Raw genomic sequence first — 23,898 nt, 5'->3', positions numbered from 1 at the left:
TATATATCCTTTCTGAAACTCAGTGTCTTACATAAAATGCAGGCAATAATTCATACTCCCAAGGGCTATTGTAAGGATCAAATTAAATAATATACATAAAATATTTATTAAAAGTGCCTGGCACACAGAACTGCTCAAAATGTTTACTGTTATTGTTATTATTTAAAGTGTTAACACAATGCCTGGAAAATAGTGTGTAGTAAATTGTAGCTCTTTTTTAATATTGTTGTTATTATCTACTATGCAGAATAATAATAATGTGCATTCACATGGTCACATTGCTGGCAGTATTTTGTGATCAAATATGTTCCATACATTTAATCAAAGCTCAAACACAAGAGCCCAAATACTGTAGCCTCGATGCATGGGGAGAAACTTTTTAAAGAATTTTCAAGCTGTCGCATAAACACCATCTCCCTCGTTAGTCCTATATACTGACCTCATTTACTTTAGGGATAATGAGATTTATGTTCATCGTTGTGTCAAAATAGAAGAATCAATTATATTGAATAATAGAGGCCAATATCAAAGAGGTATTTTGGGATGTTATTGGGCTTTTGTATGTTTCTTTAGAATAAGTCACAAAGGATGACAGTCTTATCATTTTTCTAATGAAGAAACTAAAAACAAGCTGTCAAAGGTCACCCAATAAGTATTGTGGATCCAAGATCAACTAATACAGAAGTCTCTTTTCCAAATTAACAATGACCAAATGAATCAGACCATTTCTCTTTAAGTTATATTATGCATTAAGGAAGACCTGGTTCTTTTGGGGGTGTCATTTAGGCAAGATAAAGAGAGGAACCCAAATTCCCCCCTAAGATCAAAGAAAACACTGTTGTCAGTGTAAATAGTTAAGACAGTATCCGTCCCCAACTGTGGCTATTTCTTGGAGAGGAAATTTGATTCAATACTGTTAAATAGAAAATGTTACTACCTGTGATATGTTCAAACGTCGTATACAGCTTCAGTAAATGAAGAATTTGAATATGACCGAAAATACCAAAGTCCTGAGCACCATGCTTAATGAAAATGATAGGTTCGTCTGCCCCTTGAATGACAAAACCCTGATATCTTCCATAAGATATTCATTTTCCCAAAGGGCTTCTCTGGATTATCAAAACACTATTAATTTTAATTAATTTAATTCATAAATGCCATTCAAACACTCAGAGAAGAACTGGGAGAAAATAATAGAGAGGTTGTTATTAAATTAGCTGAATTATGATGGAGTGTTACAACTCCAGAAAGACTGAGGAATTACCCAGAATGTAAGAGCAGAGTCTTATCAGTGGGGGTGAGCAGACAATCCAGAAGCAAAATTCTGGAATAAACCAGAGCATTTTCATCTTTTTTTTTTCCTGTAAGCACTTACATTCCTACAAACCTCCTAACACCAAAATAATTTATTTGGTCTTGTCAGAAAATGTAATAAAATGTCATTTTTAGACAAATTTAATATCAGACTCCTCTGCATTTAATAATGTTAGCTAATGATTTGCACATTGGTCTTTCCAGCAGAGTGTAATTTTATCACACTGTCATATGTTTCTAATTTGCTTTACCGTCATTGTGAAGAGATTTTAAAGGCTGTTATCTATTTTTACTGCCTTGGTGAGTATCTTCTTGGCCATATGTACAAACTAGGAGTTGTAGTTCTAGGTAATCTTTACTGCAACATTTTTTATCATCTATTTTTACAGACTTCTCTTTCTCTGTGATTTTCTCTCACCTGAAATACTTGCTAATAGTTCTTGGTTTATTTTTTTTGCTTTATAGAGATAAACAGAGTATTTGTATTCTAATTTCATATTGATTAATTCCTGATATTTTTAAGCTACCTGCGTTTGTGTCTATGTGGCATATAACAATATATTTACAAAAAACTTTAGTGCTTACACAATACTTTCATCTTTGTTTTATTATTTGGTCCTTACAACAGCTCTGAAGAGGAAATGGGTGAGGTTTTTACTCTTCTGAATTTACAGAGGAGGCAACAGAAGCTAAGGAAGTTGTGTGGCTGTGTCCAGGTCACATGACAGTGAATGCAGGAGCTGGGGTATGCCATGCCTTCCAAGTCTCAGCCCAGGGCCCTTCCTGCCCTATACCACTGCCTCAGGCTGAAAAAGGGCCAGGTGGTTTGGGAATGGACCTTGTCAATGTTGCCCAGGTGTGCCTTTGCCCCTTAATAACTTCCTTATCTCGAGAAGAAGAGACCAAATCTCTGTCCAGAAGAGAGCTTTTGATGCAATCTCTGTATCTCTCCTTTCTCCCCTCCACCTCCTTCCCTTTCACCTCTCTTACCTTCTCCTCCTCCCCCTTTCCTTTCTCTACTTCTTCCTCCTCCCTGTCTCCCCATCTTTCTCTCCAGCCACTGGCTCTCCCTTTAAGTAACTAACGCCTTCTCATTCTTGAAGATTCGGTTGCTGCATCAACCACCTCCTCTAGGAAGCCTTCTTGAGACCCCTCTTAGGACTGGGGTAGGTGCTGCACTGCTGCTTCAGTTAGAGCACTCACTTCATTGTGTTAAAACCATCTGCTTGTTTCTGCTTCCTTGCGAGCAAAGACTGTCGTCTTTCTATCCCCAGTACACAGCCCACAGCCCTCGCTCCCTCTGCTCCAGCCCCACCGGCCTCCTGATTCTTCCCTGCACAGGCCAGACACACTCCTTCCCCGGGCTTGGTTCTGGCTCGCCCTCTGCTGGGAAGGCTCTCCCCCTCGATAGTGAGATGGCTCACCGCTTCCTCCTCCAGGTCATTGTTCAAATGTCAGCTCAGCCACCCTCCTGTTTAAAATTCTCCAACCCCAGCTTTCCCTACTTCTCTTCCTTGTTTTATACTTCTCCATAGCTCTTACCACCTAACATACGTATTTTACTTATCTGGTCTGCTTATTCATTTGTCTTCCTCCTGAGAATATATGAATTATAGGTGACAGTAAACTGATCTCAGCCAAATGTTTTGAACAAAGACTTCCAAGTTACCCTGGCTGCCTTCACAAGCTGCTGATTAACCGTTGGTCTATAAAATAGAAAACAGCATGTTCAAATAAGCAGTAGATCAGCATTTCTCAGGTGGTTTATTCATCTTTGAAGGTATCACCTTCATCTACTGGCATAAGCTGGAGTATTTTCCTCTTAAAATGTTTTGAGACCACATACTCAGGCCAGATAATAATGCCTTCATCCCCCCCCCCTAAACTGGCAGTACACCCACCTTGTAATCAATTCTTTAGTACTCATGAGAATCTTTTAAAATGACATTGTTTCATAGCTACAAATGAGAGAAATGAGACTGTAGCTTTTAAAGATCTCTCCTTCCCTTCATTGCCCAACAATGATACTAATTTTGTTATTCAATAAATATTCATTTAGCACCCTTTATGTTCGAGACACTGTTTTAGATGCTCTGGATTCAGGAGCAAGCAAAACAAATCTCTCTGTCTTTAGGTCGCTTCCAGCCTGGAGGGAAGACAGATCATTAAGAAAAACTGTTGGACCAGACAGATATACTAAATCACTTTGAGACATTTCCCCCAGAGATATAATATTGTTACATCAGATATTGTATAGCCTGTTAAGACAGATTCCACTTAGCACTGTGGTGCTGCAGACATAAAAGGGCACCCCGGGTACCCTTGGGGTTGCAATGCCAAGCATAACAATACTCTGAGTCATTAATACACTGTTGCCCCAGATCTCTCAGAAGTGTCATTCATTTGTTTATTCAGTCATTCTTCCCACAAACAGCAATTGACCACATATATAGCAGTGAACAGGGCAGCCAAGGTCCCTGCCCTCCTCTTGCCTTTAGACCAGCCTGGGGGTGTCCCAGCTAGAGCTCGACTGGCAAGGCTTCAGCAGCCCTGCCCCCTGCAATCATTGCCTCACTGCTGCACTCATGAATTCATAGCACCTTTGCCCAGCAGCCTCCGTTTACTCCGTCTACCCACACTGCAGACTATCAATTTGGGGGAGCTGCCACATCCCGAAGGATAAAAAATAAATCCTCTTCTTACGTCTGTCATTTTCTGTTTCTAGGCTTAAAAGAAAAGGAAGAAGAATTTGCTAGCATGCTAACAGAACTTCTCTTTGAATTGCATGTTGCAGCCACTCCTGACAAACTCAATAAGGTCAGTGCCATCTGACTCTGAGTTTTTGTTTTTAAAAAAAGGGTCTCAGTTGTAAAAGTCCAGAAATCCACCTGAAACAGAAAGATCCCCCAGCCCCCTGTAGCATGGTGCCAGGAGAGGGGTTTGGGGTCGGCAGGTAAGATTTGAGGAGGCAACATAACAAAATGTGATGGTAGAGAACATGCTAGACTGTGTCATGAGACCTGGACTTCAGTTCACCTTGACCAGTAATTACCTATGACCTTGAACAAGTCACTTCCCATCTCTGGGCAAAGGAGGGTTTTCTATCAAAGCAGTGGTTATCTTGGGAACTGGAGAGGAAAGAAAGGGTGCAGACCAACCAAGGGCTTTTTTTCAAATTTATTTAAATTCTGCTTTTAAGGATGGCATGCCAGATTTGGGCAGGAGAAGGAGGCACATCAGCCACGCAACCTGGGACACTGGTCCCACATCTTGTGTAAGAATGTTCCAGCCTTAACGGTGTTGGCTCCTCTAATAATATCTTAATTTGCTTTGCAAGTTGGTACAGGGTCTTGCTGTGGAGCTTCTAAATGAGAACACTGATCATCAATTACTTAAAGCCTCTCTCCTCTTTTTAGCAAGCAGTGGTTTACCCAGGTACTTACCCAGGTGGGTGAGGAAAGGGTAGAATGTGGCAGCAAAGTGGAGAGACAAGTAATTTCTTTATCTCCGATAGGGGTCACCAATCTTGGCAGGTCAGTGATGCAAACACAGTGGGGCATTGCCTCATTCATCTCCTGGCAGCACCTGCCGCTGCTTGGAGGGTGTGTGTGGTGGCTCCAGGAGTCCACTGGTTTATTCACAGAGTCAGCGTAAAGCTTTGTCCCTAAAAGAGGACGTGTCAAGGAGCTCTCTGCAGGGATAGCTGGATAATTCTGTCAAATTTTCTCCCACAAACCTTTTTGCTGTTAACCATTCAACACTCTGACATCTTAAACTTTGTTGTATAAGCTTTGAAATGAGCATTAAGTTTAGCAGATGCTCAGAAGCAGCTTTCACTTACATAAACAGCTTGAACTTAATGACAAAAGCTAGATGAGTCTGTACTTTCTAAATTCAGAGAATAATGGAGGAGGGGAGGTGGTCTCTGCTTGTTCAATTTAGCCATGATTTTTAAGGCTACAGGTTGCTTAATCTGCGCTTATGGATTCATGTGCCAAGAAACCAGTCACAGACCATCACCAGGCTCTTTCCAATAAATCTCCTCTTCTCCCCCTTGAGGTGGAAAGATCAGTTATGAATATAAGAAAAGCAGGACCATTCTTCATCTTCCCAGCAGGATGCATTATTAGGTTCACGAAACATTAAGAATTTCATGAGACATATCAGATGAGGAAATTTACTTTAGCAACGGCCATGGTCATTTAAAAAATACTGCTATTCTTTTATAGTTGGTCACGAAAAGTGAAAAATATACCATAGCTTTTTCTTTCAATGTGACTCATTTTTATATTTTATCAGGATGCCATTTTTAAATACTTTATAAAAGGTTCTCAGGCCCTGCAGTGTTCTCTCTGTACTTTCTTCACATTTTATCCCCTTTTCTTACTTTTCACCTACTGGAACGCAACAGCAAGGCATCTTTTAAGGAGGTGGAGAAATTGCCCCACCACTCTGTAAACCTACAGGAAACCATCCTTGCAGGGTTAGAGCAACTTGGTTCTAGTCTTGGGGTTGGAATTACTTAGTCTCCATACTTTCACTATATGTGGTTTGCAGGCAATGAAAAAAGCTCATGACTGGGTGGAAGAAGATCAAGCCATGATGTCAGTAGACGTGGCAAAAGAATCAGAGGAGAAAACTAAGGAGCAAGGAAAAGAAGAGAAGCCTGAAAACCCTGAAGAAGACAAAAAGGAAGACAGGAAAACTAAGACAATAGAGGTAAATTAATTTTAGATTGTCCAGTAGGGCCATGTGAATTTTCTTAGCAGCTTAATTTTTAGTGTGGAAAAGCCCGTTTTCTTTTCATTATTACTCCATTCTGCCTAATAAAAGTCAGAGTGGTAAGGTAATAAGCACTAAAATTTCTCTGTGTCCAGACAAATTTGTGGATTAGCATAGATTTTTGTAGCTTTTCTCTATAGCTTTAAAATTACAATTTAAAGGAAAAAATATCTTTAAGGACATAGTTGATGTATATTCAAGGTAAAATTCTGTCTTATATGCAAATTTTTTAATAGAAAATGTCATTATGTCCCATAACTAATGAGATAATTGAAATTAAAATTTTTTTTATTACTATAGCTCTTATTCTGTAGTTTAATAAATTAAGTGCATAATTTATACCCTCTATATTTAATAAATGGAGTTTCCAAGAATGTCATCTTATGTCGAATTTCAATTTTAAAGAAAGTACCTTTTAAAATTAGATTACTAAATTAGATTCCACTAAGGAAAAATTTCTTTGAAGTCTATTTATTCATTCTCCATTCTACATGAATCTGTGAGCACCTGCCTGCTCTGTGCGCTAAATTTCTCCAAGTTCTGGGGACACAATTGTGAATGAGACACTCAGTTTCCCTGAAGCCCCAATGGAGCTTCCATTATTATGGTAGCATTTCCACTTAGAAAAAGTCTTAACACTCCCATAATCTTTGGGTAAATGTTTTTCAGTTCATAATTGTTTTGTTTTGTTTCCCCAAGAATTATATCACTTTCTGATGTCACAGGGTTTATTTTTTAAAATCTACTCAGTGCATAATTTTCCTACTTGTATTTATTTATTTCAGGATGTGTACATGTTGTCCATCGAAAGTCTGGCAGAAGTAACAGCACGCTGTATCGAGCAGCTTCATAAAGTAGCAGAATTAATTCTTCATGGACAAGAAGAGGAAAAACCAGCTCAGGACCAAACAAAAGTTCTGATAAAGTAAATGTTACTAATAATTCTTATTTTTCCAAACACATATATATATATATATATATATATATATATATATATATATATATATGCCATTCAAATATTTCTATCCACCTATCTTTCTACACACACAAACACTAACACATACTCTCTGCACCTAAAGATTCAGGTTTCAAGTCAACAACTTCTATCATTCTATAGTCATTTTAAGAAATAAGGACTCTCTTAAGACATACATTATGTTAGCAAAATGCAGAAGTAACTAGATATTCCAAGAATTGTTTATGAAGAGGTTTGAGAGAAGTCTTACTATATCAGTCAGAGCTGTGAAAATGTTTATTTTAATAGATCGAGGTCTTGAAAGTATAGACCTTTGAGGATAATTACATTTTCAACATTCCACACAAAAATATGCAAACACACCCCACTGTTCCTGGGCACTTCTACCAGCATTGCATGTTCTGAACTCTGGTGTTAATGGCTTCTAATGTAAGCCAATTCACTCTGAATTGCATGTGTGTACATGTGCACTATCATGTATTATGTTCTTCAATGAAGAGTAGGCTATTATTATTCATAGTGAAATAAAAATGTGTATGTATGTATCTCTGTATGCACATATACATGAAAATAGTTGGTATGGAACTGAAAAATAAGCCTTTAATTTTTATGCACATGACTGTGTTATGATATCAAAAATTAGCACAGCCCCAAATACCCACTCCTTATTACACAGACAAAGGAGTCAAGATAGGAGTCCCCTGTAAGATATAGGAACACATACACAAACACATCTCCAGCACATTCACTTACTTTACTAGCTGACTAATCTTTGCTTATTACTGCATTTTGCACTATAGGTGTGGAATAAATTTTTAATGGAAGGACCTTCCAGAAAGTTGATCGATATGAAGGTCTTTGTACAGGTTGCATTTTCCTCACTTGTCAGGATGTGTCATCTAGTCTAAATTTTCATATCTAAACATGTGAAAATCAAAGATGTTATAAGAACTGCATAATCATGCCCTTAATATGCCTAGAAAGAATGTGTATTTACCTCACCATATAAAAGGAAGAGGAAAGGGCAAAATAGGAAAAGTTTAAAATATTGAGGAAAATACATGGGTAGTTATTTTATATTTGTGGCACCAATTTGAAAGGGGAAAGCTGAAACTCAGAAGTCCCTGATATGAATAGCAATAAGACCTTACTCTATACTTCTTTCTGAATCCCAGTCCCAACTGTCCGAGCTTGACAAGCTGCACCAAGCAAAGGGCAATAAAGCCCCACATTTATCTGTATATTAAGTGCCTCTCCATCCACTGCCACGGCTACTTAGAATGACTCTGGGCTGTTTCCTGGTCTCCTCCTGCTCCTTTCTCCAGATAAGCTTTAGATGGATGGATGGATGGATGGATGGATGGATGGATGGATGGATGGATGGATGGATGGATGAGTGAATAGATGAGTAGATGGATAAGTAGATGAGTGGATGAATGGATGGATAGATGGATATAGCTCAACAAACCTGAAAACATAGGTTAGATACAACCCCTGTTTATCAAAACAAAATGTTTTCTCTAATGACCTCACTTGATCTCTAACTTGGGGTTATTATTTTTCTAATAGCATTTTAATCACTATCCGTAAACGTAATATATGCAAATTGTAAAAAAATAATTCAGACAGTACTCACATTTTTGGGTGTTCATATTGCTTTCAGTTTTTGTCATCATCTAATATTATAAATGTTTTGGTTAAATCTTTGTGTCCACCTTGCATTGTTTCCTTGGGGTAAAGTCCTAGAAGTGGAATGGCTAGAATAAATTTAGTTTTGATATAAGTCTTAAAAACATATTCCACAGGGGATTTACTTTGAGGCATCTAATAAAAATGTAATCAAAATATTAAGAGACACTAGAGTTTGAATCCTAGCTCTGTCACATACTATGGCATGTACTAGGCAGACTACTTAACCTTCTTATATGTCAGTTTCTTCATCTGCAAAATGGGAATAATAATAGTACCTAACCCATATATGTCACTGTGAGAAGTAAATATGATTATACATACAAAAGTACTTACCATAGTACCTCTGTGAATGTTTGCTATTACTAAAAAATGGCATAGAGTTGGAGAAAACCACCTTGGCAAGAATTTTATACACTTATACATGTGGAGCTCAAGCTGTGTATTGGTCCTGAAAACAGTTTTGATTCTGAAAAGAGGTCTAATGAGTTAGATGATTGTTCTTTACAGTGAAAACCAGGATTAGATCAAGCTGTGATTCTGAATCATTGAAAATTATTGAGGAAAGCCTGTCTGATTGCACGTTTCTCAATAGAGCATCTTCAAACTTGTGTACCATTCTTTTAAATGTAATACTATGTTAAGTATCAGTAATTGTCATGCCAGTTATTTTTTTACCTGCAAACATCTGTTTTTTTCTTACTTCAGATTAACTACTGCAATGTGCAATGAAGTGGCCTCCTTGTCCAAGAAGTTTACAAATTTTTTAACCACTGTTGGGGTAAGATTATAATATTGTTTCTTTTTTTACCTGCTAAATGGGAGGTGGGGGCTGCAAGGGGCTGTAAAAAAAAAAGTGAAGGAAGCACCTTCTTTCATAGCTCCATAAACAGATGTTTACTAACACAAGGCCAAGAATACCTTCTCTGGTGACTGGCAGCTCCAGGGCTGTCATCTGACTGGGTTCTCACCCTGAGAGCTCTCTCAAAGGTATGCGATGCTGGATGAGTTTTTGAACTAATCTGAGCCTCATTTACCTTATTTGTAAAAAAAAAAAAAAAGCGTCAAGTGAAGCTTCTCCCATTTCTTAATATCTGTAATATATAATTCAAGAGTCTCTAGTAAAATAACTAATTCCGAACAAACACATTTATTCTTGCCCTCAGAGCCCATTTAGTAAGCCTGACAAGGTAAGTTTCTTTGCTTTATTGTCACACCTCAACTTGAACCAAAAGAAAAAAAATTTTCCAATTGGCCTAAGTGTTTTTTTCAAGGTAACAACTTTGAAAGGTTTAGCTTTCATTTGGAAGTGTGGCTTCTGGTTGTTGTTGTTTTAGATATCAACCACATTATATAATACCCTTTTAGTGGGATTGGAGAAGACAGGTAGAATATGTTCCCTTTTAAGCTTTCTGCCTTTTCTTCCGCCTGTCCCCCACCCAAAGAAGGCTCCCTCATCCATTTGCTTACTGTTTGTAGTTGTTGTTTGTGCTCATTGTCTGTTTAGGTTTTTTTCTTTAGGAGGCACTAAGTACTAAACCCTGGACCTCCCATGTAGGAAGTGGGTGCTCAACTGCTTAAACCATGTCTGCTCCCTGCTTGTTTTGTTTTTGCTTTTTGTCTGATCTTTGTTTTGCTTGCTGTCTGCTCAGTTTTTTGTCTTGTCTGCTCTTTGTTTTTGTTCATTGTCTGCTCATTGTTTTTGCTCAATGTCGGCACATTGTCTGCTCATTGTTTATCTTCTTTGGGAGGTACCAGATACTGAACTCAGGACATCCCATGTGGGAGGCAGGCCCTCAATTGCTTGAGTCACAACCACTCCCTCTACCTTTTCTTTTAAGGTTTTGGATGCAAGGGCTGGTGACTCCTCCCATGAAAAACAGCAGATTTTACTTCCTGTTTTAGTTATACTGTCTTTGGTTACAAATAACAGAGCCAAGCTCTGAATAGGAAAGGGACTTTATTAAAGTCAGTGGAGCATCTAGGAGAGCACTGACTAGCCATATCCCAGGAAGGAGCAACATGAGCAACTCTGGGGACCCAGCGTCAGAGTTCTTGGACTCTTGCTCTAAACTGTTGCTATTAAATGTGATTTAGCTGCAACAGTCCCCAGACCTGTGTCTTTCCATTAAAAATTATGAGTTTCTAGTTGAGAAAGTATAACTGTCTCATTAGCTTGGAGCAGACATCCACCTCGGCATCTCTCAGTATGGACTAGAGGCAGTGTCAGATATTCAGACCTTCTTGTCTGCTCAGGTGCATCCCTGAGGTCAAGGGCAGTTCTCAAAGAAGCGGGAAATGATCGTGAACCTGGTTGTCATTCCAAGTGACATTCCAGTCTAAGTGACTTGGTTAATAAAGGATGAGCTATACACCACCTATTCACTCTGCTGTCAAGGAATCTGGTTTCTGCTTTTCCTGTTTTATGAAACAGCAGCTTTTATATAGTTGTCTAACTTTTTGCCTTCAGCAATTGAACGTCACTGTATGCAGGTAGAGTGACTGGGGAGGTAGAAGCTCATTGATAAAACAGGCTTAATAAAATGCATTTGTGTGCTCAGTATTGTCTAAGTTAACTGGAACCCACGGACTTTGGTGTGAAATGCTAGGTTTGCAAATCAGGAACCGAGAGGTGTGAGGTCTTAATGAGGATGGGATGGCCTTGGCAACTTGGGTTCCCAAGACTACCGTACCCTCTCCTCACTTCTCCCTGAGAATAGTTCCATGGTTCACTAGACAAGGAAGCCCAGGATCCCCAACTGATGACTCAACTCCCAGTCTTCTGCCCACCAACACATCAGAGAGTCAAATGCTTGGTTCTGCATGGTTGTCTAGTGATGAGGGTGTCTATGTCTCTGTGTGTGCATAATGTTTTATGGGATAGGCATTAAACATTAATTTACCTAGGTAAGTGGGTTATTCATGGTACTACTTTCTATTCCTTTTTATGTATTGTATTCCAGCACAGTGCTTCTCATACCTTAATGTGCATGTGAATCACCTGGAGAGCTTGTTAAAATGCAGATTCTGATTCTTTAGGTCTGGGCTGAGGACCAAGACTTTGCATTTCAAATAAACTCCCAGGTGATGACAGTGTGCCACACCTGCATATCGCATTTTGAGGAGTAAAGCTCTAGCAGATGGGTGTATACTTAAATTTATGTATGTGCATATTTACATATATACAAAGTTTGAGTGCATAAATCAGGATCATACAATTTATCATTTTGGAGAAAGAAGTACCTAACTCTAAAATAGAGTTTACCATGAAATGCCATCACATCACAGCAATATCCCTGATCTTGTGCTATGATGAATTATTTGCATCAAGTCATTGTTTCTGTTCCCTAAAAGAGCCATTACTCATAACTTGAAGTTAATGAGTGTATATCGCCCTCCAGACTCCATTTAAATTGCTCACAAATCTCATTGATTCGAAAAACCAATGTCATTTTATTGCCCTCATTTTGATTATATTTTAGAGGTTTATTGATAATCAAATAAACATGAAAACAAATACCATAATGGGTTTTCTGGCTACTTACTGAAATGGCTGGGTTTTTAAAGAGATTTTCCCAAGACTCCATTATCGTTTCCCCAGTAAAACATCACCCTCTGTAGAGTAATGACAAGGAGAGCAGACTGTTCTGTAAAGATATTTAATTTATATACTTTCGTTTCCCATCAGCTCTTCCAGGTACTGTAAGGGAAACCAACCTAGCCTATTAAGATTGCTCTCATTCTTTCCAGTGACTTTAATGATTCGTAGTCTGAGTAGATTGAACACTTTAGAGAAGACTGTTGACTGACTGACCAAATAGTCGAAATAATAATAATGATACTAACACTAACTCTCACTTTCTAAGCCCCTATTTTATTCAAGGTTCTGTACTCTGCACTTTACGTAAATTTGTATTTTTCAAATTAGGAATGTGCAGACCTATTTAATAATGTTTTAATTTTGTTGCTAATCTGGAAGACACCTTATAACCAGGGATACTTGTTTGCACTTAAAAGGAAAAGGAAGAAAAGACCACAGACCAGGGTGAAGCAACTGAGGGACTTGCCTCCATGGCAAAATTTAAGGGAGCATACACGAAAAAAGCTGTCAGTCATCACAACAGACCATATTTTAATGCACTATTTTAAAAAAATCAAAATAGTTGCAAAAATCCGTGATAAACAAAATACCGCAATCTTACTAACAACAGGATCCAAACCTGCACTGGCACAGTGCCTCACTCACTCACCTCACCCTAATTCCAAACCTGCTACACGCTTTAAATAGGTGAAAAGGTCTGAGTTTCCATTTCTACTGGGTGGCCTTAAACAAGTTACTCAAACTTCCAGATCTATATCTTTTCACCTTTTAACTGGGAGTTCTGATGGGACCTACAATTTGTGTTCCTAATGTTCCCATAACGATTCCTGGAATTTCTGTTGAAATTAAATGAAATTGTGTAGGTGAAGCATCAGATACAAAGCTTGATGTATGGGAAGCATTCTGCTTCTCTCTTTCCATCGGAGATCCCCCAACAAAGCCAGTTTATTACATTTTTTTGTGGCAAACCTTGTAGTATGGGCACCTAATCTATCAATTTCATACCTTTGATTCCACAGAGCAACAAGAAGGCTGAAGTCCTTAACCCCATGATCAATAGTGTATTGTTAGAGGTAAGTGGGCTCCGGGGAGAAAGTGCTTCTGAATGAAAGCTAATATTAAAAAGTTACATTTTCTTGTCTTTCTCCCCAGGCAGCAAATGTTATTGCGATTCTAAATCTTACCAACCGTCTTTTTTGAGTATATTTGCGGTGCTGTAACCCCTCGGGTAGTGCAACACTACCTAATTTTCAAGAATTCCTGATTATAAAAAGAAATGTGAATTGTGCACGTTATTTCCTTTACTGTGTCCTCCGGCAGAAGCAGATGTCTGTGGCCAAGTTTTACACCCGATTTAATGCTATGATAACTGACTGCCGTGAGAGGTTATTGTCTGATGGGGATTTTACATAAAAGTGGGTACTTCACTCCATTCACAATAATCTTTGATTTAGCTGGGTCTAGACTCCTGACTTACAAAAACAATGAGTAGAATGTTTAACCTCTGCCCATGGCAGAGGCATCATCTTCTGTGCCCATTCACTCTGTGACCTGCTCACAAGGACTTTGCAATATCAGTTGCATGACTATGAAATTGTCATAAGCAGTGATGTAAGAGAGAAGAAAAGGGACCCAAGAGTCTTCGTCACTCTTGAGTCGTAGGCACTCTCTGTAACTGGTGAGAAGAAACCTTCCAATAGGGAACAAACTATAAGAAATGGATACATCTGCAGCCACAGGGCAACCAGCTGCAGCCACAAGGTGCTAACAAGCTAAGTTTGAGCATGGGGAATGTACATCCAGTGGGGTTTTGTTTGTTCAGTTGCTTGGTTGGGTTTTTGTGTGTTGTCCTTATTTTTTCCTGTCTGGGGTAGCTGGAATTGCAAAACTGGGAATAATCACAAAACTTCCAATCAGGAGAGCTAGTTATATGTTAAAAGCCCTGTGTTGGGGAATCAGGCCTTGCTGTTAAGGAAAACTATGAAAGTACGAAAGTAGCAAGATGGCGGCACCAAGTGTTAGTTTAGGACACAGCCATACAGTGGACAGGAACTGACCGGAAGAGTCAAGGAACTAGAGGAAAGGATCTGGAGGGATAGACACAGCTAAGAGGAAACTCTGGAGGTCAAAGGGAGAATTATGGTGCAAGAAAAATCTCTCCCTTGGCCACCCAGAAAGGATTAGCAGATTAATTTACTAAGTCAAACATGAAGAATATGAGGTCAAATGTTTGTTCACTCCCCCAGGAGTTTTTGCATGTTTCAGTGCCCTAAACGTTGTGTGGCTTTTCCACCTAATACTGTATCTTAGCCCACGACAGAACATGAATACTAATATCAGGTAGCCAAACTAAGTGTGGAAAGTGCCAGTATGGATGGGAAGAGATGACAGTATGCAAGGATTTGCCATGAATAATTTCACAATAATATCTCCTACTTGCTTTATAAAGACAATTCTTTCTTATTCGTCAATTGATTAGGAAAAACTGGGTCCTCCTTCATATTTGGCTTTTGTGCTATTTCAAGAGTTGTCCTGATAAAAGGACAAATAGGACTAGACACTTTGGGTCCTGGATATACATACACAAGTGCCCTAAAAGTCCAGGGAAATGACTTGCCTCATTTTGAGTGAATTCTTCTGTTAGTGTGGAGAATTAAGAGCTGGACTCACTCCATCCAAAGGGAAGTGTATACATTTGCTTTAAGCACCAACATTAAGAGGAACATGTACTCAACCTGGTCTAGTTGGAGAAAAGGGAATATTAGCACACTGAAAGCACTGCCAAGATTGAACTCTGAGAATAACCCTTCAACTGCATATTTTTCCCTCTTACCAGGGCTGCAATAGCACAACATACATACAAGATGCCTTCCAGCTGCTGCTGCCCATTCTACAGGTTTCACATATCCAGACCAGTTGCTCAAAAGCTCAGCCATGACCTCACCAGACTCCATCTAAATACAGGAAACGGCAGGCCTCATAGCTTCAACGTGGGCCAGCTAAGGGGATGTCTTCTAGGCATCTGGCCACCGAAGGCCCATCGGAGGACACTACAAGCAATTTTGTACAGACAGTATTGAGGATGCAAGTTTAAAGAGTTATTTCTCTTAATGTATATGGTTGTTTTTTTACAAATAATTGTATTTTCTTTGTTAATTTAAACTTACACTGCTTGTATTGAAAACTTCCTTTAATCTGAAATTCATCCACAGATATTCATTTCCATTCCCCTGATAAAGCATGCTATGTTTAGAAATTTATGGGCAGATCCTAGATATTTGTAAAGCCTTTAAATTTCCTATTCTTATAGTATTGTTTTAAATCAGTTTTTATACTGAACTTTGTTATGTTACATAATATCATGAACAAAGATAATATTACTTACAGATTTTACTGATTGTGGTTAAAAAAAACACAAATGTCTCTTGATAGCCATTCATTCTCGCAACAAGCGTTATTATCATTGAGTACCTACTGTGTGCTCACAATAGAGAAGTGAGATCTTACCCCAACAGAACTAGAAATTCTGAAAGAGGGTTTATAATAGTCTTGAAAATGCTTTAAAATAACTGCAAATTTTCTAAACCCTGAAAAAATTGAAGAGCAAGGTAAATGAGTGATTTTTAATGTTCTATCAAGCAATTCATTGTATTTTCCACATTTTTTCAAATCTTTTATCCCAAATTTTATATATAAGATAGAATATATGTGTATATACACACACAAAGGATGTTAAGAGTATTTAGTTTAATATTGACTTGTTTTGCTCTCTAGTTTCCTAATTTCCAAGGCAAATTGTATACAATGAGTTGGGTTAACAGTAGGAATTTATTGGCTCACAGTTTCAGAGGCTAGAAGGCTTGCTTCCTGCCAGGGTCAGTATCTGCTGGCTGACTGGCAATCTGGGTCCCTTGCTTTTGCATCACCTGGCATCTTCTCCTTTCTTTTCTGGGTTCCATTGACTTCCAGCTTCCGGCTGCTCTCCATGGCTTCTTTATTGCTTTGTCTGACTTTCATTCTGCTTATAAAGGACTCCAGTAATCTAGATTAAAGCCCAACTTTATTCAGTTGTCCACACCTTAACTAAAAATAACATCATCAAAAGGCGCTATGGACAATGGGTTCAAACCGACATGAATGGATTAAGATTAAGAACATGTTTTTCGGGGGTACGCAATTCAGTCTGGCACATGATCATAAGACATGATGGCACAGTTACAAAGCTTGAGCCTATTCAAGTAGAAAATGAAAGAGGTTCCAACACAGCAGAATCCAAGGGCTGAATTTTAAAATTGACAGGTTCAGTTGCATCAAGGTGTTGCCTACACAGATCACACCTACTGATAGCAAACGCCATCACTGTATTTGTGCGGGTGTTCTGACTGGTCTGTTGACCCCTGGGAGGCTGCACAGGAAGCCCTGCAGCCGGGAGAGACATCACCTGTGGGTCCTTCCTCTCTTGAGGACCACACCTTGATCCCAGGTAGGGGTTCCATGTCACATTCCTATTTCAGAGCTTCATCTTTATTCCTTGAGGTGTCCTGACAAGATAGTTTGCCCAGTGGCTCTTTCCAGGGCAAATAAAGATTGTAGATTCGCAGGAGTATAAATCCCCTCATATTTGCTTTTATTCCCCTGATAGAGTAGACTTCCTTTTTCCCATGCAGTCAAAGTAGGCATATTTTAATATCATCCTACTTCTTATTAACATTTCAGCTATCTAGTGTGTATGTTCTGAAACAGCCAAGTAGAAAACAGGAGAACAGTTTATTTTGGGGGGAAAAATTTATCTGAGGAATCAATTAATGATCATATTTTTCCTACTTGCTTTTTCCTTGCCTGAAATGTTTCTGTTATTAAGTCTAGAGAATTATTAACTGATGAAACTGTTATATTTACCTTTCCATAAATTGTAAATTGTTTATGTATAGAGCAGAGGAAGATGTTTGGATTTACACTTTCTTCAATCAGATCCCAGCATCAGATGGATTTATAGGCATTAACTGGAAATGTAAAAGAGAAACAAATATTTTCAAAGGAGCTCATCTGTCTCCCAGGTTTAGATTTTAAGCCTAACTGCACCCATTTAGTACATAGCATATTTTCAAATCATAAACTATATAGAAAACTTTAAAAGAATGAGAGGTAATTATTCTGAAAAAAGTGGTTGGCATTGTTCACCTTGTATTTACATATCTCTTAATGATAGAATTTAAAGGTAGGCAAGTAGTGACATGAAAACCAAGAGGTGATCTGGGGGGGGGGGGTTTGGGGGGCGCAGCCAGCTGCATGGCTTCTGAATTAAATTTATTGGGAGGGAATAAGCCACCCTCCAGTTTAGTTATTGCTCTCTTCCAATACTGTTTTTCACTATCACTTTTAATAATTGCTTCTTTGCTTTGCTTTAAAATCTTGCAAAGCACAGGATCCAGATCTGGACAAATGCCAGTCAGCTACTGAATGACTGATTTAAGAGGATTCCTTTAGAAGTTTTATATTCCTTCAATAATCCTTTACATAAATGGGGTTCATTTCACTCTATGCAATTACTCTGAACAAAAGTGCCAGTTTTTTTTCTTACATCAATATAAAATAATTTCTTGTCTAAATAATGGATGTAGTCCTGTGCCTTATTAAATAAAAAGCCTCAAAAGCATATTTCCAATTCCAAGTAAAATGCATTCAAGAAAAATTGCTCTTGGGTGTTGATATATACAGATCTAAAGAGCAAAATTGAGTCCCAAATCGTAAAGCATAGGCCTAAGCTTAAATATTCTATCCCACTGAGAACACAAGTCTCTATTTTCTGTGGTCTCACACTGGGCTGAACATCAAGCTCATGGTTAAATGGATAGTGTGACTAGCTGAGCATTGGCAGGAGTGAGCTGGGATGTGAACGAAGGAATTATGGACTTCAACTGCAGAGCTCAAAGGGGTGAAAGAAGTGCCAGTTTTGAGCAGGCTAAAGAAAGTGCTAAATATAGACTAGAAGCCTGAAGCCCGAAACGAGAAGTCTCCTTGTGCTTTGTAGAAATCAGCTGCCCCGAGGTGCGCGTATATCTGGGAAGATACTGTCTATGCAGGCTGGCCATGATGTGCTTGTGTTAGAAACAGAAGCAGATAGATTCCTGTTGCAGCCATCCAGAGGTCCAGAACATAACATTGCATGGAAGCAGTTTGACAAAAATTTGAAATGAACATATCTTTTCCTCTTCTTTCTTAAAATAAAAAAAAAAAATTTTTTTTTGGAGTACATGCTGAACAGATGGGATGGATCATTAATACATGACTTAAAACGGTATTTAATTGTATAAAAGAAATTATTCTTCAGGGTCGAGCTAATTTTTCCTGATGTGAAAATTGTTCTTTGACCTTCCTCTTAAATGTGCCCTGCATTCAGATATTTAGACCTAGGAGTCAAGCTGGTTACTCAAATTACTGCATTTGTAAAGACACATTGGAAGAGATCATATCACAAATGATTCAGTTCATTTTAGAGCTGCAGTTTTTTGCTCAGGTTTTGTAGGCGATTAGAATTCAAAACATCACAGGAGGGAAGCGGATTTGGCTCAACTGATAGAGCATCCGCCTACCACATGGGAGGTCCAGGGTTCAACTCCAAGGCCTCCTGACCCATGTGATGAGCTAGCCCACGTGCAGTGCTGATGCGTGCAAGGAGTACTGTGCCACGTAGGGGTGTCCCTCACATAGGGGGGGGCCCACGCTCAAGGAGTGCACCCCTTAAGGAGAGCTACCTCACATGACAAAAAGTGCAGCCTGCCCAGGAGTGGGGCCGCACACACGGAGAGCTAATGCAGCAAGATGACAGAACAAAAAGACACAGATTCCTAGTGCCGCTGACAAGAATGCAAGCAGACACAGAAGAACACACAGCAAATGAACACAGCAGACAACTGGGGGGTGGGGGGAAGGGGAGAGAAATAAATTTAAAAATCTTAAAAAAAAAAACAAAAAAAAAACACAGGAGTGGATTCAGACCAGGCATTCTTGGAAAAGGAAAACACGTGTGGTTAGCTATTTGTTTTGTTTTTCTAGGTATCTCATAACTTATTTAGGTTTATATTCCTTTTCTCTATGCTCCCCCATAATTGATACTCTACCACAATATCTGCTATTGAGCAAATCTGAGGAAAGATACCATTTTGTTCCTTTTTTTTTCCCTTAGACTCTGAAAATAATTTTAATTAGTCTGCCCTTTGAGCATTTTACCTGTGGAAATGATTAAATTTTACAAGCCAAAACAGTAAGAAATGCATTGATGGTGTTTCTGATATTTCTGTGTCTAAGATCATCATAGACTTGGAATAGAAGCTGATTATGGAGGGACAGAATCTTGTGATGAGATTTAAGCTACATTTACCTTTGTCTGGATCAGAGAATATTTTTCTCTGCATGAGCTGTCAGCCAAAAGGCAATAGGATTAATGTCAGCCTGTGGTCACTGCGGATTCATTTGACAAGCTTGTCTCTCTGTTAGTCTCTAAGGAATTCTATACAGTAAAGGAATTGTATCTACATTTCTTATATACCTTCACTGAGCACAGGAGTTTAAGGTGATTCGGAGATGGTCTAGCTCCTCATCCTGGGTTTCACCAATGGGCTTCTCGATCTGCCATTTGGAGGGAAAAGTGAGCATAGAAGCCAAGACCGGATGGATGAAACCTTGGCAGAAAACAAAGCTAAGCCTCTGCCTTTGAGTTCCTGCCATCTTTATCCTTTTTCTCTCCCAGGCTTTTTTTTTTTTAAGACAGTCTTTATGTGCATCTCTTCCAGCATCAGCTTTTAACTTCCTACCTCTCTTTTCCATATCACATCTTCCCTTTCACTTTCTCTAAATTTCTACTATTCTTTCTCCACTTAACTCACCAGAAAATGATTGTCCAGAATATTTCAATAATAATCATTTATTCATGTAGAGAACGTAATAGGTGCTGGGCACCATGCTAAGTGCTTTATATGCAGTATCCCATTTAATCTTCCCAATCACCCTATTGGATAGGTGCTACTGGGTAGAAACCATTACAGTCTCCACTGCACACATGACAAAATTGAGACCCAGGGAAGTTACATAAGTCATCAACTAGTAAAACAGAGCCAAGATGCAAAGTTTAATCATTTTATATGATTATACAGAACCTCCCAACAAAATAGAAATGTTACCTGTTCTTCTCAGAGAAATATGAACACTCAGATTTATATGTTTAGCTTTTTTATAAGCTGCAGGATAGATTTGTAGTCCAAAGATTTGGTCGTCAACTTGGTCCATGCAACTGAGAACAAACGACACAGAATGAGGTCGTCTGAGGCTTCTCTGCCCATCGGTTTCCTAGTCATTTACGTCAAGCATCCTCGCTGTCATCATCCACACAGTATCCTTTCTCACAGATCCCTTTGACATTACTAAGACATCTCCATTTCCTCTCCCCTTTCCCTTCTCTGGTACCTGGGGAGCCTGTTTTTAATTTGCCAACCTCTACCAACTTCCTGGCTCACAGGCTTTTGTTTTGTTTTAACTTTTTTCCTGCCTTGAAGATTACAGACGATTAGATAGCCTTTCAGCTGAATCTTCCAGTACCAAGTGCTGTGAGATATTAATAAAATATATTAAATAAGTACTGAAGAGTGCATTCTTGTCCCTGAAGTTGGTGCTGTTCCTTATTCATCCTAGGAAATGACAACGCTGGTGATAATGATTGATGGCAAAGATGATGATGACTGATGATGATGATGGCATACTTATCTATTGAGTAATTACTATGTGCCAGACACATGGTACAAGCACTTTACCTCTATGACCTCATTTAATCTCCCATATTAACCCTATGAGATTGCAACTATTATTATCACACCCATTTTACAGATGAAAAATGATGCTCAGAGAGATTAAGTATCTGCTTCAGGTTACCCAGCTCCTAATGAGATCCTTAAGCCAGGCTTCTTATCCAGGTGGTATGTAAAACTGTAGGCAGAGTCCACAGATAAGCAGATACTTTGCCATAAAAAGGAAAAGTTGCTCTTTTTCCCTTGGGCTGAGTTCTCTTCCAACTAGTACCAGTGTTCCCCTTATCCTTTGGCCTCAAGCAAAGAAAGATTGCTCTGCAAATCTCCCTGTCAGTGCCTGTGAACCCAGGAGAAAGTGCGTAGCCTGTATACCCATTCTATCTCACGTTAAAAATCTTACATGTTGATTGATGGATTTCTCAGTGAAGACTATGATTGCCATTTAAGCTCCTGTAGGAAAGCTCTAGTCTGCTATATTGGGGGAAAGGGGGGAGGAATCTGCTAGGAAATATGCTAAAGGACAAGCAACCAAATGATGAACTGCAGAGCAGAGCGACTGTGGTTACTTCTCAGTCAGAAGGAATCTTTTGGTCCTGGATTGTACCTCGGTCAGAATACCTGGGATGCTTTTCCTCCCTTACCTCCTTCAGGTCTTTATTCAAAAGCCACTTTGAGAATGAGGTCTCTCTAAGCTAAATTTCAACCCAATGTGTTATACTCCCTCTTCCTGCTTCATTTTTTCCCCCTTGGTTTGTATCACTATCTAACATCTTTATATTTTACTTCTTTGTCAATTATCTGTCCCCTGCAGTAGGATGTAAGTTCCACGAGAGCAGGGACTTCCGTTAGTTTTGTTCATTACCATATTCCCAGTACCCAGAGCAGTGCTAGCACATGGTAGGGACTCAGTACTTATTTGTTGAATGAATAATATATCAAAATCTTAAGTGTATCATCTATAAAGGCTTAATAAGAATATGGAGACAGACATATTATAGAGTAATTGATAATGGAAAAATGTCTGGTTAAGTTACGTTATGAAATGTTAACAATGGAAATAATTGTGTCCATTTTAATGTTGGAATTGCAGCATAAATGTGTGTGATTTGGGGACTTAGAAATGCACAAGCATTTTTCCAATAAAGCTAATGGAATTTACATTTTTCTCTAGAATAATTCACTCTGTGAGGGGTCCTTCAAGACTCTCAAACAAGGACATACTGTAGTGAAAAATTAGAAACCATCTAAATAAGTAGCTGTAGTATCCCAACACTATGGAATACTGTGCAACAGTTAAAAAGAATGAGATAGAATTCTTTTACTGGCAGAGCTCCAAAATGTAGTGTTGAGTGAAAAAAGAAAGCTACAACATGATACTTGTAGTGTGATTTTTATCTAAAAAAACCCAACAACACATGAACACACATATAAAAGATCTGGAAGGGTACTCATAAAAATTAGCAGAATTTATGACCAGAGGTAGAAAGGTGAGTAAGAAATCAGAATTTACATGGTAGTCAAGTACTGGAGGAGACTCAAGTATTATTTTTAATATTTTAATTTTTATAAGGAAAGTTTATTTGCATATTATTTATATAACTAATTTTTTTATAATTTACCCAGTAAGCAAATGAATATTGCTTTTGATTCCAAAGAGGTGAGAGGGTAGGTTACTGTGAGAGAATTGAAGTGTAAAATACAAAGTTATTTAAATGAGTCATCAGTGCGAGTGAGAGCATCTAAATAACTTGAATTTCTTTGTCATCAAAGTTCCTAGATGTTTCTAAGACAGTTTTGATGACTGTTCAAATCTCTCTTTGCTTCTTCAGAAAAGCCCAATCCAAGCAATTCCAAATGTATAGTTTATGGAGATTGTGATGTAAACAGGAAAATTTTTCATTTCCATCTCATTGGAAAAGGCCTCCAACTTCCTTAGCCAGATAGTCTTTCTAATCGTTCTACTAAACCTGAACAGCTCTGGATACATAAAGACTACAGAAGCAATTTCAGAAACTTCTGGAGGGAAACACCACACAAATCAATGAGTCTGTGGTTCACAGTTATTAGCTTGATGCCCAAATGCATATCAGATTTGCAAGAGGCAGTTTACAATCTGCTCATCTAAACAAATGTAACACAAGGGGATTTGAATTCCTGCATTTGCAGTTTCTGTCTCTCCTGCTCCAAATTTATGGCAAAATTGTAGACACAAATAATGTGTCAGGGTTGAATGAATTGAGGTCTCTGCTCGTATGGCTTCATTTCACTCAAAGGAGAGTAATAAATGGAAAGCAAAAAAAAAAAAAAAAATGTCTCAGCAGATAATGAGTCTGAGTCCTAATGACCTTCCCAAAGTACAAAATGGGATTGTAATTTACTTGGCATTGCCCAAACCATTTGGTGTGTGTAGTGAGGTGTAAAAAGATTTTGGTCATTTAAACCGTGCATTTAAACATTTCTTCGACAATTTATGAAGTGTTGGAGCTACCATACTCTGTCAAGGTGAAAATGATCCATCATTGGTAACGGAAGACTTACTTCCAACTTCCCTATTTACGGCCTTGATGGTGGTGTGTCATTAAGCAGCCTTGGTCCAGTCTGCATCCCCTGGGACCATTGTATGGCCATCTATATAAGGTATGGGTGTTATAACCCAATCCCTATCTCTGGCAAGGACTGTAGGGTGAAGATTCACATTTATTCAAAGGAAGTCATGTGCAAAATAGCATTTTTGC

General features: G+C 38.6%; 1 protein-coding gene across 2 annotated transcripts in view; it reads left to right on the top strand.

Annotated features, from left to right (window-relative positions):
- The window catches only part of FAM114A1 (family with sequence similarity 114 member A1), an 89,999-nt gene extending 71,384 nt beyond the window's left edge, over positions 1-18,615 (top strand). For both annotated transcript variants that reach the window (XM_004459380.4, XM_071216958.1), the window contains 6 exons: positions 4,040-4,131; positions 5,872-6,033; positions 6,882-7,021; positions 9,470-9,542; positions 13,382-13,435; positions 15,199-18,615. In XM_004459380.4, coding sequence (XP_004459437.1) covers positions 4,040-4,131; positions 5,872-6,033; positions 6,882-7,021; positions 9,470-9,542; positions 13,382-13,435; positions 15,199-15,300 — 623 coding nt within the window. In that variant the 3' untranslated portion in view covers positions 15,301-18,615. The remainder of the gene's footprint in view (positions 1-4,039; positions 4,132-5,871; positions 6,034-6,881; positions 7,022-9,469; positions 9,543-13,381; positions 13,436-15,198) is intronic.
- Positions 18,616-23,898: the final 5,283 nt, after the last annotated feature.

Source organism: Dasypus novemcinctus, chromosome 1 (genome assembly GCF_030445035.2).
Source record: "Dasypus novemcinctus isolate mDasNov1 chromosome 1, mDasNov1.1.hap2, whole genome shotgun sequence".
Lineage (NCBI taxonomy): Eukaryota > Metazoa > Chordata > Mammalia > Cingulata > Dasypodidae > Dasypus > Dasypus novemcinctus.
This window is presented reverse-complemented; position numbering and strand designations above follow the sequence as displayed.